This window comes from Jaculus jaculus, chromosome 10 (genome assembly GCF_020740685.1).
Source record: "Jaculus jaculus isolate mJacJac1 chromosome 10, mJacJac1.mat.Y.cur, whole genome shotgun sequence".
Taxonomy (NCBI): domain Eukaryota; kingdom Metazoa; phylum Chordata; class Mammalia; order Rodentia; family Dipodidae; genus Jaculus; species Jaculus jaculus.
The window spans coordinates 38009751-38036705 of record NC_059111.1 but is presented as its reverse complement, the minus strand read 5'-3'; the positions used below and the strand labels follow the sequence as shown (position 1 = coordinate 38036705).

Genomic DNA, 26955 nt, shown 5'->3' with positions numbered 1-26955 from the left:
TAATTCCTTACTGATAGATAATTTTACTGGTATCAGTCTCTTAAAATGTATAGATCTATGTTCCATAATGATTGAAAGTTGAATAGACAATAGAAGATTTCAAAATTAATTGTTCTTTTTATGGCTTTTGATTTTTTTTGTTTTTTTTGAAGTAGGATCTCACTCTAGCCCAAGGGTGGCCTTAAATTCACAGTGATCCTCTTACCTCTGCCTGCCAAGTGCTGGGATTAAAGTTGTGTACCACCACACCCGACCCATTTTTTTGTGTTTTTTTGAGGTAGGGTCTCACTCTAGCCCAGGCTGACCTGGAATTCACTATGTAGTCTCAGAGCAATCCTCCTACCTCTGCCTCCTGAGTGCTGGGATTAAAGGCATGTGCCACCATGTCTAGCCTAATTGGTCCTTTTTTTTTTTTTTTTTTTTTCTTAAGAAAAAAAGCTTGTTCTGGCCAGTTTGAAAAGCTACCATTTGTCATAAGTAAGCCGTTAGTAGCCTCCCATATTTTGTATGTTAGATTAAGTCCTACATTATTTCTTCCCCACTTGTGAACCTGTTACCACCACTTTCATCTTAGGTCAGATTCCTATCAGAGAAAACAGCAGGTGTAGAAATAGGAACTAACAGGGATTCTACCTCTGCCTCCCAAATGCTGGGATTAAAAGTGTGCTCCACCTCTCTAGGTTTTGTTTTATGTTAGAGGGTTTGTTTTGTTTTGTATTTTGTGCTTTTGTTGGTACTGTAGATTAGTGAAAGTGCTCTACCACTGGCTGACCTGGATCTTACTCTGTTGCCAGAAGCAGTCCTGGAACTTACACTGATCTTTCTACCTTAGTTTGATGGAACTGAAGACTTGAGGGAGGATGCCTGGCTCCTAGTAGTAGTCAGTAATATTTTTTGTTTTAAGTATTTTATTTTTTTTTATTTATTTGAGAGAGAGGGAGGGAGAGAATGGGCACACCAGGTCCTCCAGCCACTGCAAACAAACTCCAGATGCATGCGCCCCCTTGTGCAGCTGGCGTACATGGGTCCTGGGGAGTTGAACCTGGGTCCTTTGGCTTTGCAGGCAAGTGCCTTAACTGCTAAGCCATCTCTCCAGCCCAGTAGTTTTTATTTTTATTTATTTTTATTTTTATTTTTTTTTATGGAGGAAGGGATTTATTGAAGCCTACAGATCCAGGGAAGTTCCATAATGGCAGAAGAAGCTGGCCTGCCTTCACAGGCCCAAACAGAGAGAGTGAAGCACAAGCCTAAAGGTCAAAAGCCACAGCACACTTAAAGAACTTCAGCTAGGCACACTCTGTGTATCTTTAGATTGAAATTGGAAACCCACCACCATACCTTAAGATCCACCCAGTGACATTGCCTCCAGCCAGGTATCCAGCAGATGCAAACTACAAACAAACAACTGAATATATTGGGGCCACCTATTCTATTCAAACCACCACATCCGCCCAATAGATTTATAACCATCACACATTGTAAATTGTACTCAGTTCAATTTCAAAGGTCCCCACAGTCTTGACCAATTTAAGATATTAAGACCTGTAAAATCAAACAAGTTAAACATTTCTAACATATAAAGGCACAGAGTAAACATTTTTACCTGGTATAAGGCACAGCAAGGAGAGACTAAAACAGTGCAAATTCAACCACCATCGAACAAACATCAAACTTCTGCAGTTCAACATAACCAGATTTTCCAATTCCGCCCCTCCAGCTGGGCAGAGTAGCAGGGGAACATTTCCATACCAGGTCAACAATGCACTCTGTGGTAGCCCTTGCACAGTTCTGGTATATACAAAACATCTTCAGGTCTTCATGCAAACCATGGTCCATCTTCCAAAGGCTCTTTCAGCCTATCAGGGCATCATGCCCTGCCTCATGCTGCATCTCAGCAGCAGCTTCTGGAGCCATGTGCAATTCATGACCACTCCTCACATTTTCCAAAGGCTCTTTCAGCCTATCAGGGCATCAGGCCCTACCTCATGCCACATCTCAGTGGCAGCTCCTGGAAGCATGTGCAATTCACGACCACTCCTCGCATTTTTCATGCTGCTGAAACCAATACCAGGTGTGTAGGACACAGCCATATTCTTAATTCAGGGACAAAACAAATAGCCTTGAAAAGCAGGTTCCTTCTCCAATCAACTCTTTCCAAAAGTGTTTGTATTTCTATGATAGTCTTTCCTTAGACATCTTTTCCATGGTCCTTTAAGATTGATTGCTAATGTGTTTGACAATAGCAGCTTTAGTAATCTAAAGCCAGTCTCTGTGCCAGTAAATTTAACTTGCTTAAAGTTTTCCAGCTTAAAATCTTAAGTCTCCCAGTCCAATATCTCTAGCCAAGCACATCAGTCCATTACAAATTTAAACTTGATCAAACTCTCTGGGCCTGGGCAGCATAATGCAGCGAGCCCTTATGCCAGTAGCCCAGTTCCAACAAAGTCCTCTGCAGTCTTTCCTTCCCCTTAGAAAGCTCCTAAACCAAGCCTCGAAGTTTAATGCTGTCTGCACTTAGCATTCTCAGACTCTCAGAATAGTTCATAAAACTTGGCTTACCACTCCAGAAGACATCTTCAGTTGCAAGCACCAAGTCCATGCCTATTCCTCCAAAACAAAGGTTCCAAAAGATCAACATCCACATGGTCAGGTTCATCTCACCCCACTTCTGGTACCAAATTCTGTAGCAGACAGATTCAGGTTTGCTGAGATAAACTTCCAGACCAGGCACAGTTAGGGAGGAAGGGATTTATTGAAGCTTACAGATCCAGGGGAAGTTCCATAATGGCAGAAGAAGCTGGCCTGCCTTCACAGGCCCAAACAGAGAGAGCGAAGCACAAGCCCTGTCCAAGGGGCACTTCATACAGGAAGCGGCAAGGTCCAGACAGATGACCGCATTGCTAGTTTCTGTGGTGTGTGTTGACAGACCAGTGCACTTCACTTGGGACAGGTGTAGGTATTCTGCTTTCCTCAGCACACCCGGTTCACTTAGGCCCAGGCGTGGGGCTAGGGACCCGATCAGCCAGGACCCCGTGGCAGGACCAAACTGGTGCCAAAAGCCTCAGTGGGAGGGACTCCACCCCAGCCCAGTAGTTTTAATAGTACTTTTTGCATGCTCTGATGTTTATATTGCAAATTCAATAGTGTTTTCAAGCTTCCTACTGGCCAAAAGAAACAGTCAGAGATATATGAATATATATATATATATATTTATATATATATATATATATGTACACATACACACAAAATTCTACCAAATTATACATTTTTTGAGAATTTGTTTTGTTTTGTTTTTATTTTTATTTTTATATTTTTGTTTGATTTTTTGAGACTAGGTCTAACTGTAGCCCAGACTGTCCTAAAACTCACATGTAGACATAGCTATCCCTGAACTTGAGACAGTTCCCCTGCCTCAGCATCCCAGGTGCTAGAATTATAGATGTGTACAACCACATTTGTTTTTTGTGTTTTTTTTTTTCTAGAGCTTTACTCTAGCCCAGGCTGACCTGTTCTGTATGTAGTCTTAGGGTGGCTTTGAACTCACAGTGATCCTTCTAAGCTCTGCCTCCTGAGTGCTGAGATTATAAAGGCGTGTGCCACCATACCTGGCACAGTTTGTATTTTTATTACAGAGAACTAGAGCTTTATTCTATATAGCAGAATTATCTTCAAAAAACCATATTTGATTTTCTCTTGAAGATTTTCCTATATTTTCAAAATCATCTCTAAGGTGCCATCTTGTACATGTCAGTTATGGATTTGTGTTATTGGTTTGTCGGACCTGAGCTTTCATCATGCTGAGGTTACTGTGAGCTGTCAGTCATTGGTCTGATCTTCTGGAATCTCTAGCAGTGAACCTCAGTGAATGGCTGAATTCCAAGGGTGGTGAAGCCTGACTTCTAAACTGTGGCAGTTGCCTTTGGAGTTAAGTTTCTTTTTAGTACTATGTTTTTCCTTAGCAGTTGCTAGCTTCTCTATAGTTTGTTTTAGTATCCTTCTGTATTCCAGATAGAAAGGAAAAGGTGAAAACATAAAATCTGTACTTCACAAAAAAGAAACTGTGTTCATTTATTGTAGGGACCAAAACTAGCTTTCAACGTACCTGCCACCTAAATTTATTTGTCATTATATTATAGAACACAGCTATATCAGCTGAATGTTGCGTTTATGGCTCTTTTCCTTCTGTAGAGGCAAAACTAGCCAATGCAGCCGGGCATGGTGGCACATGCCTTTAATCCCAGCACTCCGGAGGCAGAAGGAGGAGGATCAGAGAGTTCAAGGTCACCCTGAGACTACATAGTGAATTCCAGGTCAGCCTGGCTAGAGTGAGACCCTACCTTGGCAAAAAGAAAACAACAACAACAACAAAAAAGACTAGTCAATGCAGAGACTATAGCTTTAAAGCCTGAAATATTTTACTACTTGATCCTTTACAGAAAAAGGGTGTTGAATCCTTGAACTAGGTGAGCATGAAGGAGAAGACTGAATTGAATGAGTACATTGTAACTGTTACATAGTTTTCTTCTCTTTATTTTCTATATAGTGGGACAGAACAACTTGGTATAGAAGATGAGAGTTCTGAAACCTCAAAAGGAAAAAAGGTAAGTGTTTTTGGTTATATATGAAACAATGTTACCTTAAAAGATTTGGCTGGACATGATGATGTATGCCTTGTAATTTCAGAATTTGGAAAACAGGCAAAAGGATTGCCTGCTCTAAACATTGAGTTTTAGGCCAGCCCGGGATATCTAGCAAGACTCTATCAAAATATTATATATGTTTTAATTAATTAAATTGTTTATGTATGCATATATATGGATGGGTGTATATGCCACAGCCCAGGTGTGGAGGTCAGAGGACAACTTCCAGTTGTCTCTGTTCTGTCTTCAATAAGACAGGGTCTCTCCTTTTTTTACATTAAAAAAATATTTATTTATTTATTTGAGGGCGGGGGAGAGAGAAAAGGTAAATGGAGAGATAATGGGCACACCATGCCTCCAGCACTGCAGATGATGCGCTACCCTCTGCATCTGGCTTATGTGAATTCTGGGAGGCCTTAGGCTTTGCAGGCACCTTAACCATTAAAGCAATCTCTACAGCCCCATGTTTTTGCTTTTTTTTTTTTTGTTAAGTAGAAACTTTGTATGAACACATCATGTGTTCATACCATCATTTCCTCCCTCACTGCTCCCATTCCACTGAGGGCTCTCCTCAGTGAGGTTGCTGGTATTCACCATGCAGTTGTGGGTTATGAGTTGTGAGAACAGCAGTCAGTCATTGTAGGGGAGAACAATGCCTCTGGATATTTACTCCCACTTTATGGATTTTACAATCTTTCTACCCCCAATTCCCCGAGCCATGGTGGCTGTGTTTTAAGTCTGCTTTAGTGTTGAACTCTCAGCAGTTTCTGGATTTCTGCTGTGATATATTTTGAGTATCCTCGGTGTCTGTTTCTCATCACCCTGGCACTGCTTGTCAGGCTCGCCATGGCAGCAGCACGCTTGCTCACCTCACTAGTTCCTCTGTGGTTTCACCTGGATCCTGGCTGGTGTGTGAGAGGTGGGTTGTGTCCTCAGTTCTCGCTTCCTTTTGTAAAAGAAAAACAGATTCTCCAGTGAAGATTGAGGTCAAAGCTGGGCATGGTGGTGCACACCTTTAATCCCAACACTTGGAAGGCAGAGGTAGGAGGATTGCTGTGAGTTCAGGCCACCCTGAGACTATGTAGTGAATCCCAGGTCAGCCTGGGCCAGAATAAGACCCTACCTTGGAAAAAAAAAAGATTGAGGTCAACGTAGTTTAAATGAGAGAGATTTTCATAGGTGCAGCCTCTCTTTTGGCCAAAGACTAGTGGGAGTTTCTCACTGGAGTCCATGATCTTGGTGTCCATAGAATTCTGACTTGTTTCCCAGTTCCAGCAGATCTCTTAACCAATCAGAGAGCCATTGATTACTCACCTAGTACATCTTGTCAGGCAGGTTGCTTTCATATAGTAGTGTCCCTTGATTGTTCACAATTGTTGGCCATTTTCCCCCAGCGGCTCATGTACCATTTTCTAGCACCATATGGGCTAACCATCTGGGAGCTGGCTTCCTTCTGGATTCTAGCCAGATCTCTTGATGTTCTGGGTTGGCGGCATATGGTGGTTTGATTCAGTTGTCCCCCATAAACTTACGTTTCCAGTTGATGTAGATTTGGGAACTAACACCTGGAGTCAGTGTATTGTGGGGGTGGGCTTAAGAGTATTATAGCCAGTTTCCCCTTGCCAGTGTTTGGCCTACTGTCCTGTTGCTGTTCACCTTATGTTGTCCAGGGGTCTACCCTCTACTCATGCCATTGTTTTCCCCTGGAGTCTGTAAGCCAAACTATCCGCCCCCCCCCCCCCCCCCCCCCCCCCCGCCCACAGAGCTGGTCTTGATCAGGTGATTTCTGCCAACAATGCAAATTGCAAACCTGATTGCAACAGTAAAGTTAGTGTCCAAAGTGGGATTGCTGCTAGACATTTCACTGTGTGGCTTTGGCCTTTTCGAGCTGACTTTCAAGAGGAATGTGGAAGGATTTGAAACTTCTGCCTAAGAGATGCCTTGCAGTGCTGTAAGTACAACTGATGAACTATTCTGGTCAGAGTTGAAAGACCTGAATGCATTAAGAACTATGGACTGTGAGGTTTGGTTTATGAGGGTGAAAAACAGCTTGTCCTGGACTGGGCTATAAGCAGTTTGTGCGGGAAGCTTGCTGTTATGCCTAGGTCCTGAGAAGTTGTGCATGGTTGCTTTGCATAGAAATGCAGTGGTGTGAGCAGAGAGATATGGCACAGAAATGAAATCTTTGGGTTGAAACTTTTGCCCATTCAGCTGCAATTATATGAGATTACAACCTTTGAGACTGGGCCACATTGTCTGCACTGGGGCAACATGAACAATGTAGATTCTTTTGAAGGGGCCTGAGTACTCAAGGATTGTTCTTTTCTTAAAAGCCTGCTTTATTCCCCCTGGATTAACAAATTGGCTAAGGAGAGCTGCCATCCCCAAATGAAGTTATCCAGGACTATGAGTAGCCTAGCTGGAGGGCAGAATTGGAACTCTAGAGACTTATTGCTGGTTAGAATTATTGGACTTGGTGGGGCGTGGTGGCGCACGCCTTTAATCCCAGCACTTGGGAGGCAGAGGTAGGAGGATCGCCGTGAGTTCGAGGCCACCCTGAGACTACATAGTGAATTCCAGGTCAGCCTGGGCTAGAGTGAGACCCTACCTCAAAAAACCAAAAAAAAAAAAAAAAGAACGAAAAAAAGAATTATCGGACTTGGAGACTTGTCATTGGCTAGTTGTTGGACTTGGAGCTATAGAGTTTGATGTTTGCCCTGTTTAAATCTTGTATTGGTTGGATATTTCTTTTTTTGAAACATATATATATATATATATATATATATGTATATGTATATGTATATGTATATATGTATATGCATATATTATATATAATATTAACATATATGTATATGCATATATATAATATTAACATATTATATATAATATATAATGTTATATATTATATATATATAATTTATTTCAGAGAGAAAGAGGCAGAGAGAGAGAGAGAGAGAGAATGGGCATGCCAGGGCCTCCAACCACTGCAAACGAACTCCAGATGCATGTGACACCTTGTGCATCTGGTTTATGTGGGTCCTTGGAGAATTGAGCCTGGGTCCTTTGGCATTGCAGGCAAGTGCCTTAACCACTAAGCCATCTCTCCAGCCCTGGTTCGATATTTCTTTGCTATGCCTAATGTCATCTTTTGCAGTGTGAATGTTCATTCTGTGCCATTATGTTTTGTTTTTTTTAATTTGGTATTTTGACTCAGTTAAAAGACCCTTGGATTACGGGGATGTTTGAACATCAGGATTGATAAAAATTATGGGGACTTTTACAGTTGGACTGAATGCATTATATTTTATATCATGTAGAATTATCAGTTTATAGGGGCCAGGGGCAGAATGTGGTGGTTTGATTCAGGTGTCCCCCATAAACTTAAGTGCTCTGAATGCTAGGTTCCCAGTTGATGAAGAGTTGGAAATTAAGGCATCCTAGAGGGAGTGTATTGTTGGGGGCGGGCTTGTGGATATTTTAGACAGTTTCCCCTTGCCAGTATTTGGCTTACTCTCCTCTTTCTATTGTCTACCTTATGTTGGCCAGGGGTGATGTCTATTCTCTGCTTATGCCATCATTTTCCCCTGCCATCATGGAGCTTCTTGAGTCTGTAAGCCAAAATAAACCCTTTTTTCCCAAAAGCTTCTCTTGGTCGGGTGATTTCTGCCAGCATTGCAAACCTCACTGCAACATAGCATGTGAAGACAGAGTCTTTTACACCTATAAACAAACTGCTGGACTGCAGTTGAATGTTAGAATAGCTGACCTATAAGCTTTGCATTCTCCTGGCTCTACCCTCTGTTGTAGTCATATTGAGATAATAGGTGTATGCGCCCCTTTGTTGCACCTAAATGCTGGAATATTGAACCTAGACCATACAGACAAGCTCAAGACACATGTGCCACTTTGTGTATCTGGCTTTACCTGGGTACTGGGGAATCAAACCAAACCATCAGGCTTTGCAAGTGTGATAGTTTGAATGTTTGTCCCCCAATAGACTCAGTTGTTTTATTAAAGAGTGTAACCTAGATTTCCAGCTGCCTGGCTGGAAGAGGTGTCACTGTAGGTGGGTCTTGACCTATTGTGTTTGGGGGCTGTGGCAGTCAACTTTGTGTTGCTGGAACAAAGGACCTCACCAAGAGCAGCTTATGGGAGGAAAAGGTTTATTTTGGCTTACAGACTAGAGAGGAAACTCCATGGTAAAACAGTGGCATGAGTAGAGGGTGTATATCATATCCTGGCCAACATCAGATGTACAACAGCATCAGGAGAGTGTTCCAAACACTGGCAAGGGGAAGCTGGCTGTAACAGCCATAAGCCTGTCCCCAGCAATACATCACCTCCAGGAGGATCCAGTTCCGAAATTGCCACCAGCTGAGGACCTAGCATCATTCAGAACACTATAACTTAGGGGACACCTGAATCAAAACACCACATTCTGCCTCTCATAAACTGATAACCATACATGATGTAACATGCAATGCATGGTGTACATCTTTAAAAGTCCCCATAGTGTTTATCAATCCTAATAATGTTCAAACATCACCATAGTACAAGGTCTTTTAGCTGAGCAATACAAGATTTAAACAACCAGGGCAAACATCAAAATCTGTAGCTCCACATTTAACAACTCTAGCCAGTGACAGGTCTCTGGAGTTCCAATTCTGCCTCTCCAGCTAGGTTACTCACAGTCCCAGAGAACTTCTTCTGGTGCTGGCAGCTCTCCCTAGCAGCCATCCCATAGTCCTGGCATCTCCATTGGGTCTCCACACAGGTAATTCAACAAGCTTGTTCACATTGCCCGTGACCTTTTCCAAAATACAAAACCATATTGCAAATTCAATGACCCTTTCTTTCCTGCATTTTTTATACTCCATAATACCAGGTAGACTACTAACGTGTTAATCCAGGGGGAATAAAGCTGGTTTTGAGAACAGGACACTCCTTCAAGCCCCTTCAAAAGGGTTTGCATTCTTCCTGTTGTCCTAATGCAGGTCAGCTGGCCCAATCTCAATGGTCATAATCTCTTAAACACTTGCAGATGACAGGTGGCAGTTTGAGCCCAAAGATTGCATTTCTTTCTGTGCCATATCCTCCTCACACCAGTCAATTTTACACAATGTAACCCTACACAAGTACTCAGGACACAGCCATAATAGCAAGCCTCTCATAGAAACTGCTTCTAGCTAAGTCAAAACAAAGCTCTTTCTCACCATCGTAAGCCAGACCTCAAAGTCCATAGTTCTTACTGCATTTGGGTCTTTTAACTCTGATCAGAATAGTCCATCAAGCTGTACTTACAGCACTGCAAGTCATCTCTTAGGCAGAAGTTTCAAACTAGTCCACATTCCTTCTACAAAGCCGTTCCAAAAGGCCGAAGCCACAGAATCAGGTTTCTGTCATTAACACCTCCACCTCTCAGTACTGTTACAGTCAGCTTCACATTGCTGGCAGAAAGAACCTGACCAAGTGCAGCTTGTGGGAGGAAAGAGTTAATTTTTTCTTTTTTTTACTTTTTATTAGCATTTTCCATGATTATAAAAAAAAAATCCTATATTAATTCCCTTCCCCCCCCCACTTTCTCCTTTGAAATTCCAAGGGTTAATATATTTTTTAAAATTTTTATTAGCATTTTCCATGATTATAAAAAAATCCGGTGTTAATTCCCTCCCTTCCCCCACACTTTTCTCCTGTGAAATTTCATTCCCCATCATATTACCTCCCCATCACAATCATTGTACTTACATATATACAATATCAACCAATTAAGTACCCTCCTCGCTTCCTTTCTCTTCCCTTTATGTCTCCTTTTTAACTTACTGGCCTCTGCTACTAAGTATTTTCATTCTCACACATAAGCCCAGTCATCTGTAGCTAGGATCCACATATGAGAGAGAACATGTGGCATTTGGCTTTCTGGGCCTGGGTTACCTCACTTAGTATAATCCTTTCGAGGTCCATCCATTTTTCTGCAAATTTCATAACTTCATTTTTTCTTTACCGCTGAGTAGAACTCCATTGTATAAATGTGCCACATCTTCATTATCCACTCATCAGTTGAGGGACATCTAGGCTGGTTCCATTTCCCAGCTATTATAAATTGAGCAGCAATAAACATGGTTGAGTACGTACTTCTAAGGAAATGAGATGAGTCCTTTGGATATATGCCTTGGAGTGCTATAGCTGGGTCGTATGGTAGATCAATCTTTAGCTGTTTTAGGAACCTCCACACTGATTTCCACAATGGCTGGACCACACTGCATTCCCACCAGCAGTGTAGAAGAGTTCCTCTTTTTCCACATCCCCGCCAACATTTATGATCATTTGTTTTCATGATGGTGGCCAATCTGACTGGAGTGAGATGGAATCTCAATGTAGTTTTAATCTGCATTTCCCTGATGACTAGTGACATAGAACATTTTTTTAGATGCTTATATGCCCTTCGTATTTCTTCCTCTGAGAATGCTCTATTTAGCTCCATAGCTCATTTTTTGATTGGCTTGTTTGATTCTTTATTATTTAACTTTTTGAGTTCTTTGTATATCCTAGATATTAATCCTCTATCAGATATATAGCTGGCAAAGATTTTTTTCCCATTCTGTAGGTTGCTTCTTTGCTTTTTTCACTGTGTCCTTTGCAGTGCAGAATCTTTGTAATTTCATGAGGTCCCAGTGATTAATCTGTGGTTTTATTGCCTGAGCAATTGGGGTTGTATTCAGAAAGTCTTTGCCAAGACCAATATGTTGGAGGGTTTCCCCTACTTTTTCCTCTAGCAGTTTCAGAGTTTCAGGTCTGATGTTAAGGTATTTAATCCATTTGGACTTAATTCTTGTACATGGAGAGAGAGAAGAATCTATTTTCATCCTTCAGCAGATACATATCCAGTTTTCCCAACACCATATGCTGAAGAGGCTGTCTTTTCTCCAATGAGTATTTTGGGCATTTTTATCGAATATCAGGTGGCTGTAGCTACTTGGGCTTACATCTGGGTCCTCTATTCTGTGCCACTGATCTAAATGTCTGTTTTTGTGCCAGTACCATGCTGTTTTTGTTACTATGGCTCTGTAGTATAGGTTAAGATCAGGTATGGTGATACCACCAGCCTTATTTTTGTTGCTCAGTATTATTTTAAATTTTTATTATTATTATTTATTTATTTGAGAGTGACAGACACAGAGAGAAGGACAGATAGAGGGAGAGAGAGAGAATGGGCGCGCCAGGTCTTCCAGCCTCTGCAAACGAACTCCAGACGCGTGCGCCCCCTTGTGCATCTGGCTAACGTGGGACCTGGGGAACCGAGCCTCGAACCGGGGTCCTTAGGCTTCACAGGCAAGCGTTTAACCGCTAAACCATCTCTCCAGCCCGCTCAGTATTATTTTAGATATTTGAGGTTTTTTGTGATTCCAAATGAATTTTTGAATTGTTTTTTCTATTTCCATGAAGAATGCTTTTGGAATTTTGATAGGGATTGCATTGAATGTGTAGATTGCTTTTGGTAAGATTGCCATTTTCACAATGTTGATTCTTCCAATCCAGGAACAGGGGATGTTTCTCCACTTTCTAGTGTCTTCTGCAATTTCTCGCTTGAGTGTTTTAAAGTTCTCATTGTAGAGATTCTTTACTTCCTTGGTTAGGTTTATTCCAAGGTACTTTATTTTTTTGGATGCAATTGTGAATGGGAGCGATTCTCTGATTTCATCCTCTGTGTGTTTGTTGTTAGCATATATGAAGGCTACTGATTTCTGTGTATTTATTTTGTATCCTGCTACATGGCTGTAGGTTTTTATCAGCTCTAACAGTTTGCTAGTAGAGTTTTTAGGGTCCTTTATGTATAGAATCATGTCATCTGCAAATAATGATAACTTGATCTCTACCTTTCCAATTTTATCCCTTTTATGTGTGTCTCTTGCCTTATTGCTATGGCTGAGACTTCCAGTACTATATTAAATAAAAGTGGGGACAGTGGACACCCTTGTGTTGTTCGTGATTTTAGTGGAAAAGCTTCCAGTTTTTCCCCATTTAGTAATATGTTGGCTGTAGGCTTGTCATAAATAGCTTTTATTATATTGAGATATGTTCCTTCTTTTCCCAGTCTCTGTAGGACTTTTATCATGAAGGGATGTTGGATTTTGTCAAATGCTTTCTCTGCTTCCAAGAACAGCTTGTGGGAGGAAAGGGAAATAATTTTTTTTTTTTACTTTTTATTAGCATTTTCCATGATTATAAAAAAATCCCATGTTAATTCCCTCCCTCCGCCCTACACTTTCTCCTTTGAAATTCCAAGGGTTAATTTTCTTTAGAAAAGATTTATTTATTTATGAGAGAGAGAGAGAATGGGTATTGCCAGGGCCTCCAGCCCCTGCAAATGAACTCCAGATGCATGTGCTACCATGTGCATCTGGCCTATGTGGGACCTGGAAAGAATTGAACCTGGATCCTTAGGCTTCTCAGGCATGTGCCCTAATTGATAAGCCATCTCTCCAGCCAGAAAGGGTTAATTTTTGCTTACAGATTTGAGGGGAAACTCCATGATGGTAGGGAGAAATGATGGCATGAGCCAAGGGTGGACATCACCTCCTGGTCAACATCAGGTGTACAACAGAAGCAGGAGAGCATGTCAAACACTGGGAAGAAGAAGTTGGTTATGACAGCCATAAGCCTGCCCCCAATAATATATCAGTAGGATCTAATTCCCAAATTGCCACCAGCTGGGAGCTTAGCATTCAGAACACATAAGTTTATGGGGGACATCTGAATCAAACAGGGATGGATCTGATTTCCAGCTTAAAGATATGCAGAGAGGTCTGAGCTCTGCCAGAGTCCCTGTTGATTTCCTGTCCTTTTGTGATTGCTTGTGGTGCTTGCTGTTTAGTGGTGTTTCTCTGCTGAGATTTATGAATGGGAGTCAGCTTCTTCTGCTATTGACAGAACTTGCTTTGGATCTGTAAGCTGAAATAAACCCTTCCTTCTGTAAACTGTCTGGTTTGCATGTGCATCTCAGCAATGAGGAGCTGACTGCAATAGCAAGCAATCTCTCCAACCATAAAATTATTAATTTATTTATCGGAGAGAAAGAGGCAGAGAGAATGGCCACATCAGGGTTCTATCCCCTGCTAATGAACTCAAAATGCTTGTGCCACCTTGTGCATCTGTTTTAGGTGGGTGCTGGGGAATTGAACTTGGGTCCTTAGGCTTTGCAAGCAAGGACCTTAACCACTAAGACATTTCTCCAGCCCTAAAATTATTTTATTTACTTATTTAGTTTGGTTTTTCGAGGTAGAGTTTTGCTGTAGCCCAGCATGTACAGGAATTCACTATGTAGTCTCAGAGTGACCTCAAACTGACAGAGGTCCTCCTACCTCTGTCCCCCAAGTGCTGGGATTAAAGTTGTATGCCACAATGACCTGCTTTTTGTTTGTTTCTTTTCTTTTCTTTTTTTTTTTTTTAAATATGGTCTCACTTTACCTCAGGCTTACTTGGAACTTATCCTTTATCCCCAGACTTGCCTCACATTCACAGCAATCCTCCTACCTCAGCCTCTGAAGTGCTGGGGTCAAAGGTGTGGCCCCACACCCAGCCCTTTGCAGGTTATTATGATTTTTATTTAGACATCAGTCAAAATTTCCTTAAATTTTGGGCTAGAGAAAGGGCTTGGCAGTTACGGCATTTGCCTGCAAAGCCAAAGGACCTTGGTTCAATTCCCCACGACCTTCGTATGCCAGATGCACAAGGTGGCATATGCATCTGGAGTTCGTTTGCAGTGGCTGGAGGCCCTGGTACTACATCCATTCTCTCCCTCCCTCTATTGCTCTTTCTAATAAATAATTTTTTTTAATTTCCTTAAATTTTGAGTGGACAAAAGTGAACTTTGCACAGTGTTGACTAGTTCTCAGAAGAACAATACAGGTCCATGTGGATTAGCGATCCAAATAAATAATAATGTGGACACACACAGAAGCAGATCCATGTGCCACCATGTTCATGTAGAGGTCAGATGAGAACTTAGGAGTCTGTTCTCACTGTCCCACCTCATTTGAAGCAAGGTTATTCTGGATCATGCTCTGCTGGTGTTCTTTTTGCTGCACTCCCCAAGAGCTTCTAAAAAGTCTCCCATCTCAGGGTAAGCATGCTGGGATTACAGAAAACTGTCATGACCCCTGGCTTTTTGCATTGAGTCTGAGGATCACATTCAGGTACTCAGATTTGAGTGACAAGTGCTTTATCCACAGAGCATCTCCTCCATCTTGACTTTGTCTCTTGTAGTTTATCAACATTTAGATTTTTGCAAACAGCACTATAGAAAAAATACCCTTATGAAAAATAGGGAGATGATTCAGTGGATATAAGGCTTGTCACACAAGCATGAGGGCAGGAGTTCAGATCCCTAGTACTCATGTAAGTGCCAGGAGGTTGTTGTGGCCCTTGTAATCCCAGCATTGGGTAGGCAGAGCCTTGTAGTCCCTGGAGCAAGCTGAATAGACCAAACCAGTTCGGGGAACTCTGGGTTCAAGTGACAGAACCTGCTTCAGTAAGTAAAGTGAGAGTGATCTAGGAAAATAATTAATGTCAACCCATTGCCACAACATGCACATGCTCCCACACACATACATGCCCCCCCAAAATATTCATCATGTAGTGTTTGTAGTTGGGAAAGCATTGGCCTTGGAGTCAAACCAGTCTTTGTTCTGGTCCATTTACTAATGTGTGAACTTTGCTTTTTAATCTTGATGCTTACAAGAAGTATTTTTAAAAAATTAAATAATACAATAGAGAGATTTTTGTTGAAGAAAAAGAACTGAAGTGTCAAATTTTGTATATTTCTACCTGTCACTTGATAGGATCAAGTGATTGGCCTGCTGATTATGATGCAAGATTTGGGGTCCAGGGAGAGATTACATTTCATAAAGATGCACAAGATCCCAGGCCTGTGGCAGGGTCTCACTCTAGTTTAGGCTGATCTGAAATTCACTATGTAGTCTCAGGGTGGCCTCAAACTCACAGCGATCCTCCTATATCTGCCTTCCAAGTGCTGGGACTAAAGGCTTGCGCCACCACCCCCAGCTCTTGGATTCTTTTTGGATATTCAAGTTAGCAAAATATTGAAAAGATGGACTCTGAGAAGGAAAAATTATGAATTAGGACGTTTATATTAGGGAGAATTAGGATCCAGGGAGAAGACTAACTGAAAGGCTCCAGCCAGAAAGGAATTCTCCTCCTTGCCCTGCAGGAAAGGGGGAGAGATGATAGAAAAAAATCTCAAGTACTAGCTGGGCGTGGTGGCACATTCCTTTAATCCTAGCACTTGGGAGGCAGAGGTAGGAGGATCACAGAGAGTTCAAGGTCACCCTGAGACTACATAGTGAATTTCAGATCAGCTTGAGCTAGAGTGAGACCCTACCTCGAAAAACAAAACGAAACAAACAAATAAACAAAAAAAAATCTCCAGCAGTGAAGGATTCAAAGGATTAAACAGGGATCATACATGTAGCAAAACAGAAGATAGCAAGCAGGAACAATCTCCAGGGAAGAAGCCTGTGCTCAATTCTTAAGTTGTTTGTAATCCAGTCACAGTCAATATTTTAATTAAATAAATGTCTTAGTTCTGATATCTCAAGTTCAGTATTTATTTCCTACTTCAGAATACAGCCTCATGCCTAAATAATATTTATCTGAGAATTGTTCTGCTTCTAGTCTTCCCTGGATAGTTGGTATACACAGTATACAGACTAACATATGATGTTTTCAAACACAGGTGCCAAAACTTTATGCTGTCTTAATTATCTAGGCCAAATCAATTGATTTAGATTTGTTGGTTAAAACAAAAAAGAATTGGGCTGGGAAAATGGCTTAGTGGTTAAGGCGTTTGCCTGCAAAGCATAAGGACCCCGGTTCAATTCCCCAGGACCCACGTAAGCCAGATGCACAAGGGGCCGCATGCATTTGGAGTTCTTTGCCATGGCTAAAGGCCCTGGCACACCCTTTCTCTCTCTTTCTCTGCACCCCTCTCTCTCCAATAAATAAAATTTTTTTAAAATTGTTTCCAGGCCTACAAACATATTCTACCTGTACTTACAGCTGTCAGATACTTAAAAGGATAAGGCAGCCGGTGTGGTTGTACACGCCTTTAATCCTAGGACTTGGGAGGCAGAGGCAGGAAGATCTCCATGAGTTCGAGGCCACCCTGACACTACATAGTGAATTCCAGGTCAGCCTGAGCTAGAGTGAGATCCTACCTTAAACCAAGGAAAAATAAAAGAAGATAAGGCATACCAGTTCTCTGTGTTCCAGATATGGGTAACACTGTAAGCAGGCAACTAAAGTTAAATGTTAGACAAGATCACTTTAAAATTTTCTGCCATTTTATAATTAGATCTTTTTTTAAATCTTTATTTATTTATTTGAGAGACAGAGTGAGAGAAAGAGGAAGAGAGAAAGCAAGAGAGAGAATGGGTACACCAGGGCCTCTAGCCACTGCATATGAACTCCAGAGTATGCACCGTCTTGTGCATCTGGCTCATGTGGGTTCTGGGGAATCAAACCTGGTCCTTAGGCTTCACAGACAAGTATCTTAACCACTATGCCATCTCTCTAGCCCAAACTAGATCTGTTTTCTGGTTTGCTAATCAGATGTGCTGTATATCACCCTTCTTCAAGGCTGGTGTAATTGTCCTGCTTAATAACCATATGTAGAATCTGAAGCCAGCCAAATGGAGACAATGGAATTAAAAGGACACCCAATATATTGGTCCCTTGCTCTCAGGTCAGAAAGTCCACAGGAGATGACAGGATGATTTCTAGTATGCCCTACAACTTTGGGAAGCCCAGGGACTTTCCTTCCTTGTTTTGAGGTGCTTTCTCATTTTTTAAATGTACTATCTTTCCGTAATCTCCCAGCCCTCTCTGATCTCTTATGTGAGAGGAACTTTGTGGCTTGGGCTCTCATTCTATGTTTTGCCCATGTCCTGGTGTGCCCTAGAGAATCAAACCTGGGTCTTTTAGCTTTGCAGGCAAACGCCTCAACTGCTAAGCCATCTCTCCAGGCCACTAGGAGCCTTGTATATGATTTTAAACATTGAGTGTGTCTCAGGATGTAGGAATCCCTTTAGGAATCCCTTTAGCCTTTTTTGGTTGTTGTTGAGGTAGGATTTTATTCTACCCAAGCTGACCTTGAATTCATTATGTAGTCTCAGGGCAGCCTAAAACTCAAGGTGATCCTCCTGCCTCTGCCTCCCAAGTGCTGGGATTAAAGGCGTGCGCCACCACGCCTGGCTATTTTATTTATTTAATTTTTTTTTTTTTTTTAAATTTGAGAGAGAGAAAGAATGGCCGTGCCAGGGCCTCCAGCCACTACAAGCGAACTCCAGATCTTGTGCCACCTTGTACACTTGGCTTTCTGTGGGTACTTTGGAAATGAACCTGGTTCTTTGACTTTGCAGGCAAGTGCCTTAACCACAAAACCATCTCTCCAGCCTTTATTTATTTCTTTTCAAGAGAAAAAAGAGAGCAAGTGGGTGCACCAAGGCCTCTAGCCACTGCAAGTGACCTCCAAATGCATTCACCACTTTGTGCATCTGGCTTTACATGGATATTTATTTGAGAGACAGACAAAGAGGCAGATAGAGAGGCTTGAAATGAGAATGAGTATGGGCTCACCAGGGCCTCCTGCCACCACAAATGAACTCCAGATGTACGTGCCATTTTGTGCATCTAGATTTACATGGGCACTTGGGGAATCAAGCCCAGTCTTGCAAGCAAGTGCCTTTAACTGCTTGAGACATATCTCCAGACCATGACTGAAATTCTTCTTCTTTTTTTTAAATTTTTATTAACATTTTCCATGATTATAAAATATATCCCATGGTAATTCCCTCCCTCCCCACCCCCACACTTTCCCATTTGAAATTCCATTCTCCATCATATTACCTCCCCATTACAATCATTGTAATTACATATATACAATATCAACCGATAATACCCAGTGATGACCATGGTGGGAGGAGATGAAGAGAGAGTGAGAAAGAGAGGGCACATGAGCATTCACCAGGGTGTCTTGCCACTGTAATTGAACATGCATTCCACTTTGCATCTGGCTTTACAGCACAAGAACCCTGGGTTTTTTGTTGTTGTTGTTTATTTTGGGGGGGGGGGTTGTTTTTGTTTTCCCGATAGGGTCTCACTGTAACCTGGGCTTACCTGAAATTCATTAGACCCTGACTGGCTTCAAACTCATAGCAATACTCCTACCTCAGCCTCCCTCCTGAGTGCTAAGATTGAAGGCGTGTACCACCACACCCAGCCTGTTTTTACAAAAAAGAAATTGTGCTTGAAGCCAGGGCTACAGAGATAGCATGTCCCTATCACAAAAATTCAAAAGCAGCATTAACAAAGCACCAGAGAAGGGAATGGGGAGGCAAACAGAGAGGGAGTAATTGTTAATATAGAAAAGAATATCTTTTTAAATATCATTTTGAGGCTAAAGAGATGGCTTAGTGGTCAAGGTGCTTGCCTGTGAAGCCAAAGGACTCAGATTTGGTTCTCCAGAACCCACATTAGCCAGATGGACAAGGAGGCACATGCACCTGGAGTTCATTTGTAGTGCCCATTTTCTCCCTCTCAAATAAGTAAAAACAAAAATAAATGAAAACATCATTTTGAGGAAATTGTCACTTAAAACTGAGGACATTTTTGCCTTGACGTTTGAAAACAGCTTTTTTAAAAAAAATTATTTTATTTGAGAGGGAAAGAAAGAGGCTAAGAGGTGGGGGCTGGGGAGAGAATGGCCATGCTAGGGCCTTCAGACCCTGCAAATGAACTTCAGACACCTGCACTACCTTGTGCATCTGGCTTATATTGGTTCTGGGGAATAGAACTGAGTTCCTTTGGCTTTTCAGACAAATGCCTGCCTTAACCACTAAGCAATCTCTCCAGCGCTGAAAACAGCTTTTGTATAGCTAAGTTTGCTTAATCCTTTCCTAAGGAGGACTGTGATCACCCAAGATGATTGCTGTCCATATGTTTATGTTACCATTTGTACCTACGAGGATATAAAGCATCTCAGTTTGTGTTGTCCCCTCTGTCCCTAACAGTTGCATGTTTTTACTTTTTCTTTTTCTTTATTGGCTGGAGCAGGAGCAGGGTCAGATTGGAATTCACTTTGTGGTTCATGGCTGACTTTAACTTTGCCTCCTTAAAGGCTCTTAATACTAGGATTGCAGGCATAAGCTATCACACCCAACCTTATTCATACTGGTGTAATTTTTTTTATTTTTATTTTTTGGCTTTTTGAAGTAGGGTCTCACTCTAGTCCAGGCTGACCTGGAATTCCCTTTGTAGTCTTAGGTAGGCCTCAAACTCACAGCAGTCCTCCTACCTCAGCCTCTCAAATGCTGGAATTAAAAGTGTGTGCCACCACACCCAGTCATGCCATTTTTTTAAGTAATGAGTTTTCAAATAACTATTGATAAATTGTCAGATGATGGTATATATTGACTTCAAAATTAATGGGCCTTTTTGCAGTTAAACCGTCGATCTGAGATTGTTGCTACCAGCTCTATCAATGTCATGTTGAAGACATATGGAAGAAGAAACAAGACTGAAAGTTTTAAAACTTTGAAAGGAAATCCAATTGGATTTAACATGTTGAGCAACAGTAAGAAACTAAGGTATATAAAATAGTTTAAAAAAAAAGAAAATTAGAAATAGAAAAGAAATTAAGATGCTTTACCATGGCTTGGATGCTTTGAATCTTTTAAAAAATATTTATTTATATATTTGAGAGTGAGAAAGGGAGGGAAGGAGAGAGAATGGGCAAACCAGGGCCCTAGCCAGTGCAGAGGAACTCCAGTTGCATACGCCACCTTGTGTATGTGGCTTTATGTGGGTTCTGGGGAATCAAACTCACATCCTTAGAATTTGCAGGTAAGTGGCTTTACTGCTGAGTCATCTCTCCTGCCTACTTGTGTCTTTTAAAAAAAATACTTGGGGGAGACAGTTCACTAGGGTCTTGCAGCTGCAAATCATCCCAGGTGCTTGTGACAGTTTTTGTGTCTGGCTTCACTTGGGTGCTGGGGAACTGAATATGGGTCAGCATGCTTTGCAAGCAAGTGCCTTTTAAACACAGAACCATTTCCCCAGTCCTCTCTTTGAGTCTTGAAATAAGATTAATTTAGTAGCTTCTGACTAAAACACATAGTAGAGTACATTTTTGGCATTTCCTTTCCTGTGGTTAGACTCTTGCTCAGAGCAGTAGAAGTAGAAGGCAACTGGTGCAGGGTGGTCATATATCACTTTGCAGATGTGAATTGGGACTTATTTTAACAGGAGACACCCTTCACACCCAACCCCACCACCGTAAATTTATTTAGATTTAACCTATTGAGCAACAGTAAGAAATTAAGATATATAAAATAGTAATTTATCTTCTCTTTCAGATAAAACCTACCTTTTCTGGTGTTTATGGTGAAAACCACTATTACCCTAAGCCTATGCTGTCACTAATAACATGTCAGTATAGAAAATCAGTAATTTTTTTTGGCTCTGTCACTTTTTAGATAGAAAGCTAAGGTCTAGAAACTGAGTACCTTCCAAGTCAGTAGCAGAATTAGAAGTAGAGTCATGATGCATGGTGCCACATGCCTTTAATCCCAGCACTCAGGAGGCAGAGGTAGGAAGGAATCACTGTGAGCTTGAGGCCAGACTGGAGCAACAGAATGAGTTCCAGGTCAGCCTAGGCTAGGGTGAGAACCTTCCTCAACAAAACAAAAAGAAATAGAAGTAGAGTTGAACACTTCTGATTTCTGTTCTGCTGTCCTTGTTGTGCCCACCCCTTCCAACTTGCTTCAAGAAGTAGAAAATTCCTCCTGGACAATTTCACATGGTACATTGGACTTAGCTACTTTCTCTTTCAGTTTTTTAGTGCCATTTTATTATGGGAGCTTAGATTTTACAGATTTAATTTTGTCAGTTTTTCCCTGTTCAGATCATTCTTGTTTTTAATCTATAGTGAAAATGCACAAAATACTTCATTGTGTTCTGGAACTGTTGTTCATGGCAGACGTTTTCATCATGCTCTTGCACAATTGCCCACAGTAAAAACAGCAGCCCAAAGGTAAGTCTCTAATTGTCTGCTGAGTATCCTCTTCCAGTAGCAGTTTTTTGCTTTAAAGAATTTATTTTTCTTTTATTTTGGAACTTTACTATTTTTACTGTCTGCTAAGAGTGATACATTTGAAATAATTCATGAAATGATGGGGTGGTGGTAGGCATTAAGTGTTATGTGGTTTTTAAATAGTTACATTCCTTAAATAGAGAATTTAAAACTATGGTGACCATTCTGTTGCACTGTATTCTAGAAGTTCTAAGAAGATTAGGTAAATGATACTTATTTATAATAGTGATCTTACAGTATTCTGCTGAGCTTTCACATTGGCAGACTCTGAAGAATAAACCTATTATTGTTACTTTACTTAGAAAGTTTATAGGTTTCCAAAGGATCAAACAAATCACATTTCTTTTAAATGCTGGAGGAAAATCTTAATTTTAGTAGTTTTTTAGTTTTAGGGATTCTTACTGATGTTAAAAGTACTATTTTTTTGAAAAAATTCTTTTATTTATTTGACAAAGAGAGAATATGGGCACACCAGGGACTTTTGCCATTGCCAACACACTAGACGCATACACGCCACATTGTGCATCTGATTTTATGTGGGTACTGGGGAAGTGAATCCAGCTGGCAGGCTTTGCGGACAAGCATCTTTAAGTACTGAAAGTACTATTTTGTCCTTGAAAATAACAGTTTGAGGAAAGTGTAATGCTTTTGACGTTTTAATTATTTATTTGAGGAGAGACAGGCAGATAAATAAATAGATAGGTAGGTAGGTAGATAGATAGAGAATGGGCATGCCAGGGCCTCCAGCCGCTGCAAATAAACTCCAGACGCATGAGCCACCTTGTGCATCTGGCTTATATGGGTCCTGGAGAATTGAACCTGGGTCCTTTGGCTTTGCAGGCAAGTGCCCTTAATTGCTAAGCCATCTCTCCAGACCCTTGACATTTTTTTACATATTTTCATTTATTTATTTATTTATTTGAGAGAGATAAAGAGAATGAATGGGCACATGTGCCACCTTTTGCATCTAACTTATATGGGTCCTGGGGAATTGAACCTGGGTCCTTTGCAGGCATGTGCTTTAACTGCCAAACCATCTCTCCAGCCCCAACATTTTATATGTGTAATTTATTATTATTTGCAAGGGGGAGGGAGAGAGAGAAGGATGTGCTGGGGCCCTAACACTGCAAATGTACTCAAGATGCTTATGCAAGTTTGTGTATCTGGCTTTACATGGATACTAGGAAATTGAACCTGGGTCATTAGGCTCTGCAGGAAAGCTCTTTAACTGCTGAGCCATCTCTCCAGCCTCCTAAATATATATTTTAAAATTTATTTGCAAGCAGAGAGTGGGAGAGAAATGAGCATGTCAGTGCCTCTAGCTGCTGCAAATGAACTCCAGAAGCATGTGCCACTTTGTGCAGCTGCTTTACATGTTTACTGACGAACTGAACCGAGGTCGTTAAGCTTTGCAGGCAAGTGCCTTAACTGTTGAGCCATCTCTCCAACCCCTAAAACCATTTTTAATGCCACAACCTCCTTTCAGTTGACTCACTTTCTTAGGTTGTAGGAGTTATTCTGCTGTGTTTTGAATGTTTTTTGTTGTTTTGTTTTTGTTTTTTGAGGTAGGGTCTCACTGTAGCCCAGGCTGACCAGGAATTCACTCTGTATTCTCAGGGTGGCCTCAAACTCATGACGATCCTCCTACCTCTGCCTCCCGAGTGCTGGGATTAAAGGTGTGCACCACCACACCTGGCTTTGAATTTTTTTTCCATATACATTTTATGTGGTATTCTTCATTTTTAAGAATATTAGCCTAGGTTTGCTGTTCATTAACAATGTGTTTGGGGCTTGTAAATATTTACCATATTTGAAGTGTACAGACATCAATGAAAACTTGCTACAATATAGATTTTTAAAAAATGACTTTAATATATTTATTATAGAGAGAGACAGAGACAAAGAGGTAGACAGAAAGAATGAGTATGGATGTACCAGGACCTCTAAACACTACAAAGGAAAATTCAGATGCATTGCCACTTTGTATCTGGGTCTGTGGTATTTGGGAATCAAACCTGGGCCTTCATTCAGGCTTTGCAAATAAGCAGCTTTAACCACTGAATCTTCTTGACAGCTCCAATATAGATTTTTTACTTAAAAAACAAATTTCTCTCATACTTTAAAATGATGAAAAGAAAGGTTTTGTTTTGCTTAAGTATGTTAATATTTTCACATAAGATTTTTAAGAAATTCAACTGACAAAAATTACTGTACTCCAAAAATGGGCTTGTTGAAAGGAAGGTACACAGACAAGTCAGGTTCTCTGGCCGACCCGTGGCACAAACCGAGACTAAAAGATAAAAGTAATTACAAGTAGTGTGCTCACACTCAACACACTGAAATACTGTCTTAAAATGCTGGTCTTGACATTCTGCACATACAGTCTGAGATGACATGTTAATTTAAATTTTATAATCAAATGATTTGTTTTGCCATTTAAGTCTTTCAGTTATTACTGATTTAAAGTTATTCATTTCTTTGGAATTATTTGCACAGTAAACCAGTTCTTCTCTGTCCCACATTTTAATCTTTTTTAAAAAATATTTTATTTTTATTTATTTAACAGAGAAAGAGGGAATGGGAGGGAGGGAGAGAGAGAGAGAATGAGAATTAGAATGAATGGGCGTGCTAGGGCCTCCAACACTGCAAATGACCTCCAGACACTTGCGCCCCCTTGTGCTTCTGGCTAATATGGGTCCTGGGGAATCAAACCTGGTTCCTTTGGCTTTGCAGGCAAACTCCTTAATTGCCTAATCATCCCTCCAGCCCCTACATTTTATTCTTTAAAAATGATTAAACTTGGGAAATTGGATTGTGCTTTATACTGTATTCTAGGTCTTAGACCTTATTGTGCCTTGCAACTGTATCATTGTTTATTTTCATAAATGATTAGATATAGTTTATAGAGGTGAAATACTGTTTCTCAAAAGACAGCGACCTGAATTAATTTTCATTCAACCACAATCATGAATGAGTTATCTATAATGTTTGGAAAACTGAAGATTTAAGTCAGTAGGCCAGAGTCTACTTGTGTTTGAAAACACTAGAAAGATTTCCAAGAGCTGAGCAAATGGCTCAGCAGGTAAACTGCTTGGTTGGAAGCATGAGGACCTGATTCCTCCCAGAACCCATGCAAAACCAGGTGTTTTAGTTCATACCTGAAATCCCAAGGCTTGGGAAGAAGAGACGGGAGGAGACTAAAGACTCAGCGGCCAATGTAGCAGTGAGTTCCTGGATTAATGGAGAGACCTTTTCTCACAAAAGTTGGGTGGAGGAGTTATTGAGGAAGGTGCCTGATGTTGACTTCTGAAATCTACATGTGCATACACATGTATACACATTACACACACACAGAGTAAATGAATAAACATTTTAAATATAAATCTATTTTTAAAATATATTTATTTGAGAGAGAGAAAGAATGAGAAAGAGGCAGATAGAGAAAGAGAAAGAATGGGCATGCTAGGGCCTCCAGCTATTGCAAACAAACTCCAGATACGTGTGCCATCGTGTGTATCTGGCTTATGTGGGTCCTGAGGAATCGAACTTGGGTATGTTTCACAGGCAAATGCCTTAACTGCTAAGTCATCTTTGCAGCCCCAAATGAATAAACATTTTAAGTGATTATTTTTTTAAAATTTTTTATTTGAGAGAGAGAATGAAAACAAAGACACACACACAGAGAATGGATGTGCTGGGCCTCCAGCCAATGCTAATAAACTCCAGATGCATGTGCCACCTTGTGCATCTGGCTTACATAGGTCCTGGGGAATCGAACCTGGGTCCTTTGGCTTTGCAGGCAAGCACCATAACCATTAAGCCATCTCTCCAGCCCTTTTATTCCAACTGTGGTCTGACTGGCATAAGTAGCTCAGTGGTAAAGTATTTACCTTGCAAATATAAGGACCTGAGTTCATTCCCCAAAATCTACATTTAAAAAGCTAGGAACAGTGGCACATTGCCATGCAGTCCTGGGGCTCTCTGCGCAACTGGTTTAGTCTAAAAAGCTTGTGAAAGACACTTTATCAGAAACTAAAAAGTGAGTGACAGTGCCTGAGGAATAATACCTCAAGTTTGTCCCATTGTGCGCATATGCATCCATACACATAAGATTTTAAAGTTGAGAGACAAGTCATTGAATGTTCTCTTCAGTTTTATTCCTTTAAAATGAGTGATTGGCATATTATGAAAAAGGACCTTGATGAGAAGTAGTATTGGAATATGAGTTTGACTGAGTCCTACTTTTGAAAGTCAAATTTAATTACGGTGGAGGAAAAAAAAATTAATGCATGTGTAATGGCAAACTTCTATAATCAGCCCTTATGAGGGAGCCCAAGGCAGGAGGATTACTATAAGCTTAAAATTTGCCTGGTCTACCAAGTAAGACCTTGTCTCAGAAACAAAACAAGACGCTGAGTTGGAGGCCAGTCTGGTATTTCAGAGTGAGTTCCAGGTCAGCCTGGCCTAGAGTGAGACCCTACCTCAACAAAATGGGTGGGAGACCAGGCATGGTGATACACACCTCTAATCCCAGTACTTGGGAGGCAGAGGAAGGAGGATGGCTGTGAGTTCAAGGCCAGTCTGGGGCTATAGAGTGAGTGCCAGGTCAGCCTGGGCTAGAGTGAGACCCTACCTTGAAAAAACAAAACAAAACAAAAAAAAAATGGAAGTTATGTTTAACTTATACATAAACATGAAAATAATACACATTAATAGGAATTGTGAATTAGTGATACATGTATACCTTGTGTGACTGATTAGGTTTTGATTGTCTTGAGTTCAAAGGATTCACTTGTCCTGAAACCATTCAAAATTTTCCCCACTAGCATTATTCCTTGAAAACAGTTTGTGTCACTGTGTTAAAATAGTGCATTTTTTTTTGTAGTTTACTCCATATTTTTCTGCTAAGTACTTGACTTAGATTAAGTTATTTTGTGTATTTACAATAATGGGAAATTTTTAAGCATGCTTTAACATATATGCACAATGTCTTTACAGCAAGTTGGTCGCATTACAGTTTTGCTTTTTTGATTATATTAATTACAACTACATTGACTTATGAATAGTGAGGTCTTGCCTCTTACTTTTTTTTTTCTTTTTTATGTTTTAAGCAATCAGGACCGAAAAGAAAGGTAAGCTAATATTGAT

General features: G+C 40.8%; 1 protein-coding gene across 4 annotated transcripts in view; it reads left to right on the top strand.

The window, feature by feature from the left end:
- Senp6 (SUMO specific peptidase 6) overlaps window positions 1-26955 on the top strand; it is a 134140-nt gene that overhangs the window by 17894 nt on the left and 89291 nt on the right. For 2 of the 4 annotated variants that reach the window (XM_045160414.1, XM_045160413.1), the window contains exon 2: window positions 4544-4601. In XM_045160414.1, the coding sequence (XP_045016349.1) occupies window positions 4570-4601 (32 nt within the window). In that variant the 5' untranslated portion in view covers window positions 4544-4569. Of the gene's footprint in view, window positions 1-4543; window positions 4602-20156; window positions 20303-21642; window positions 21748-26918; window positions 26940-26955 lie in introns of all 4 variants that reach the window. The other 2 variants (XM_045160411.1, XM_045160412.1) reach the window with 2 other exon arrangements.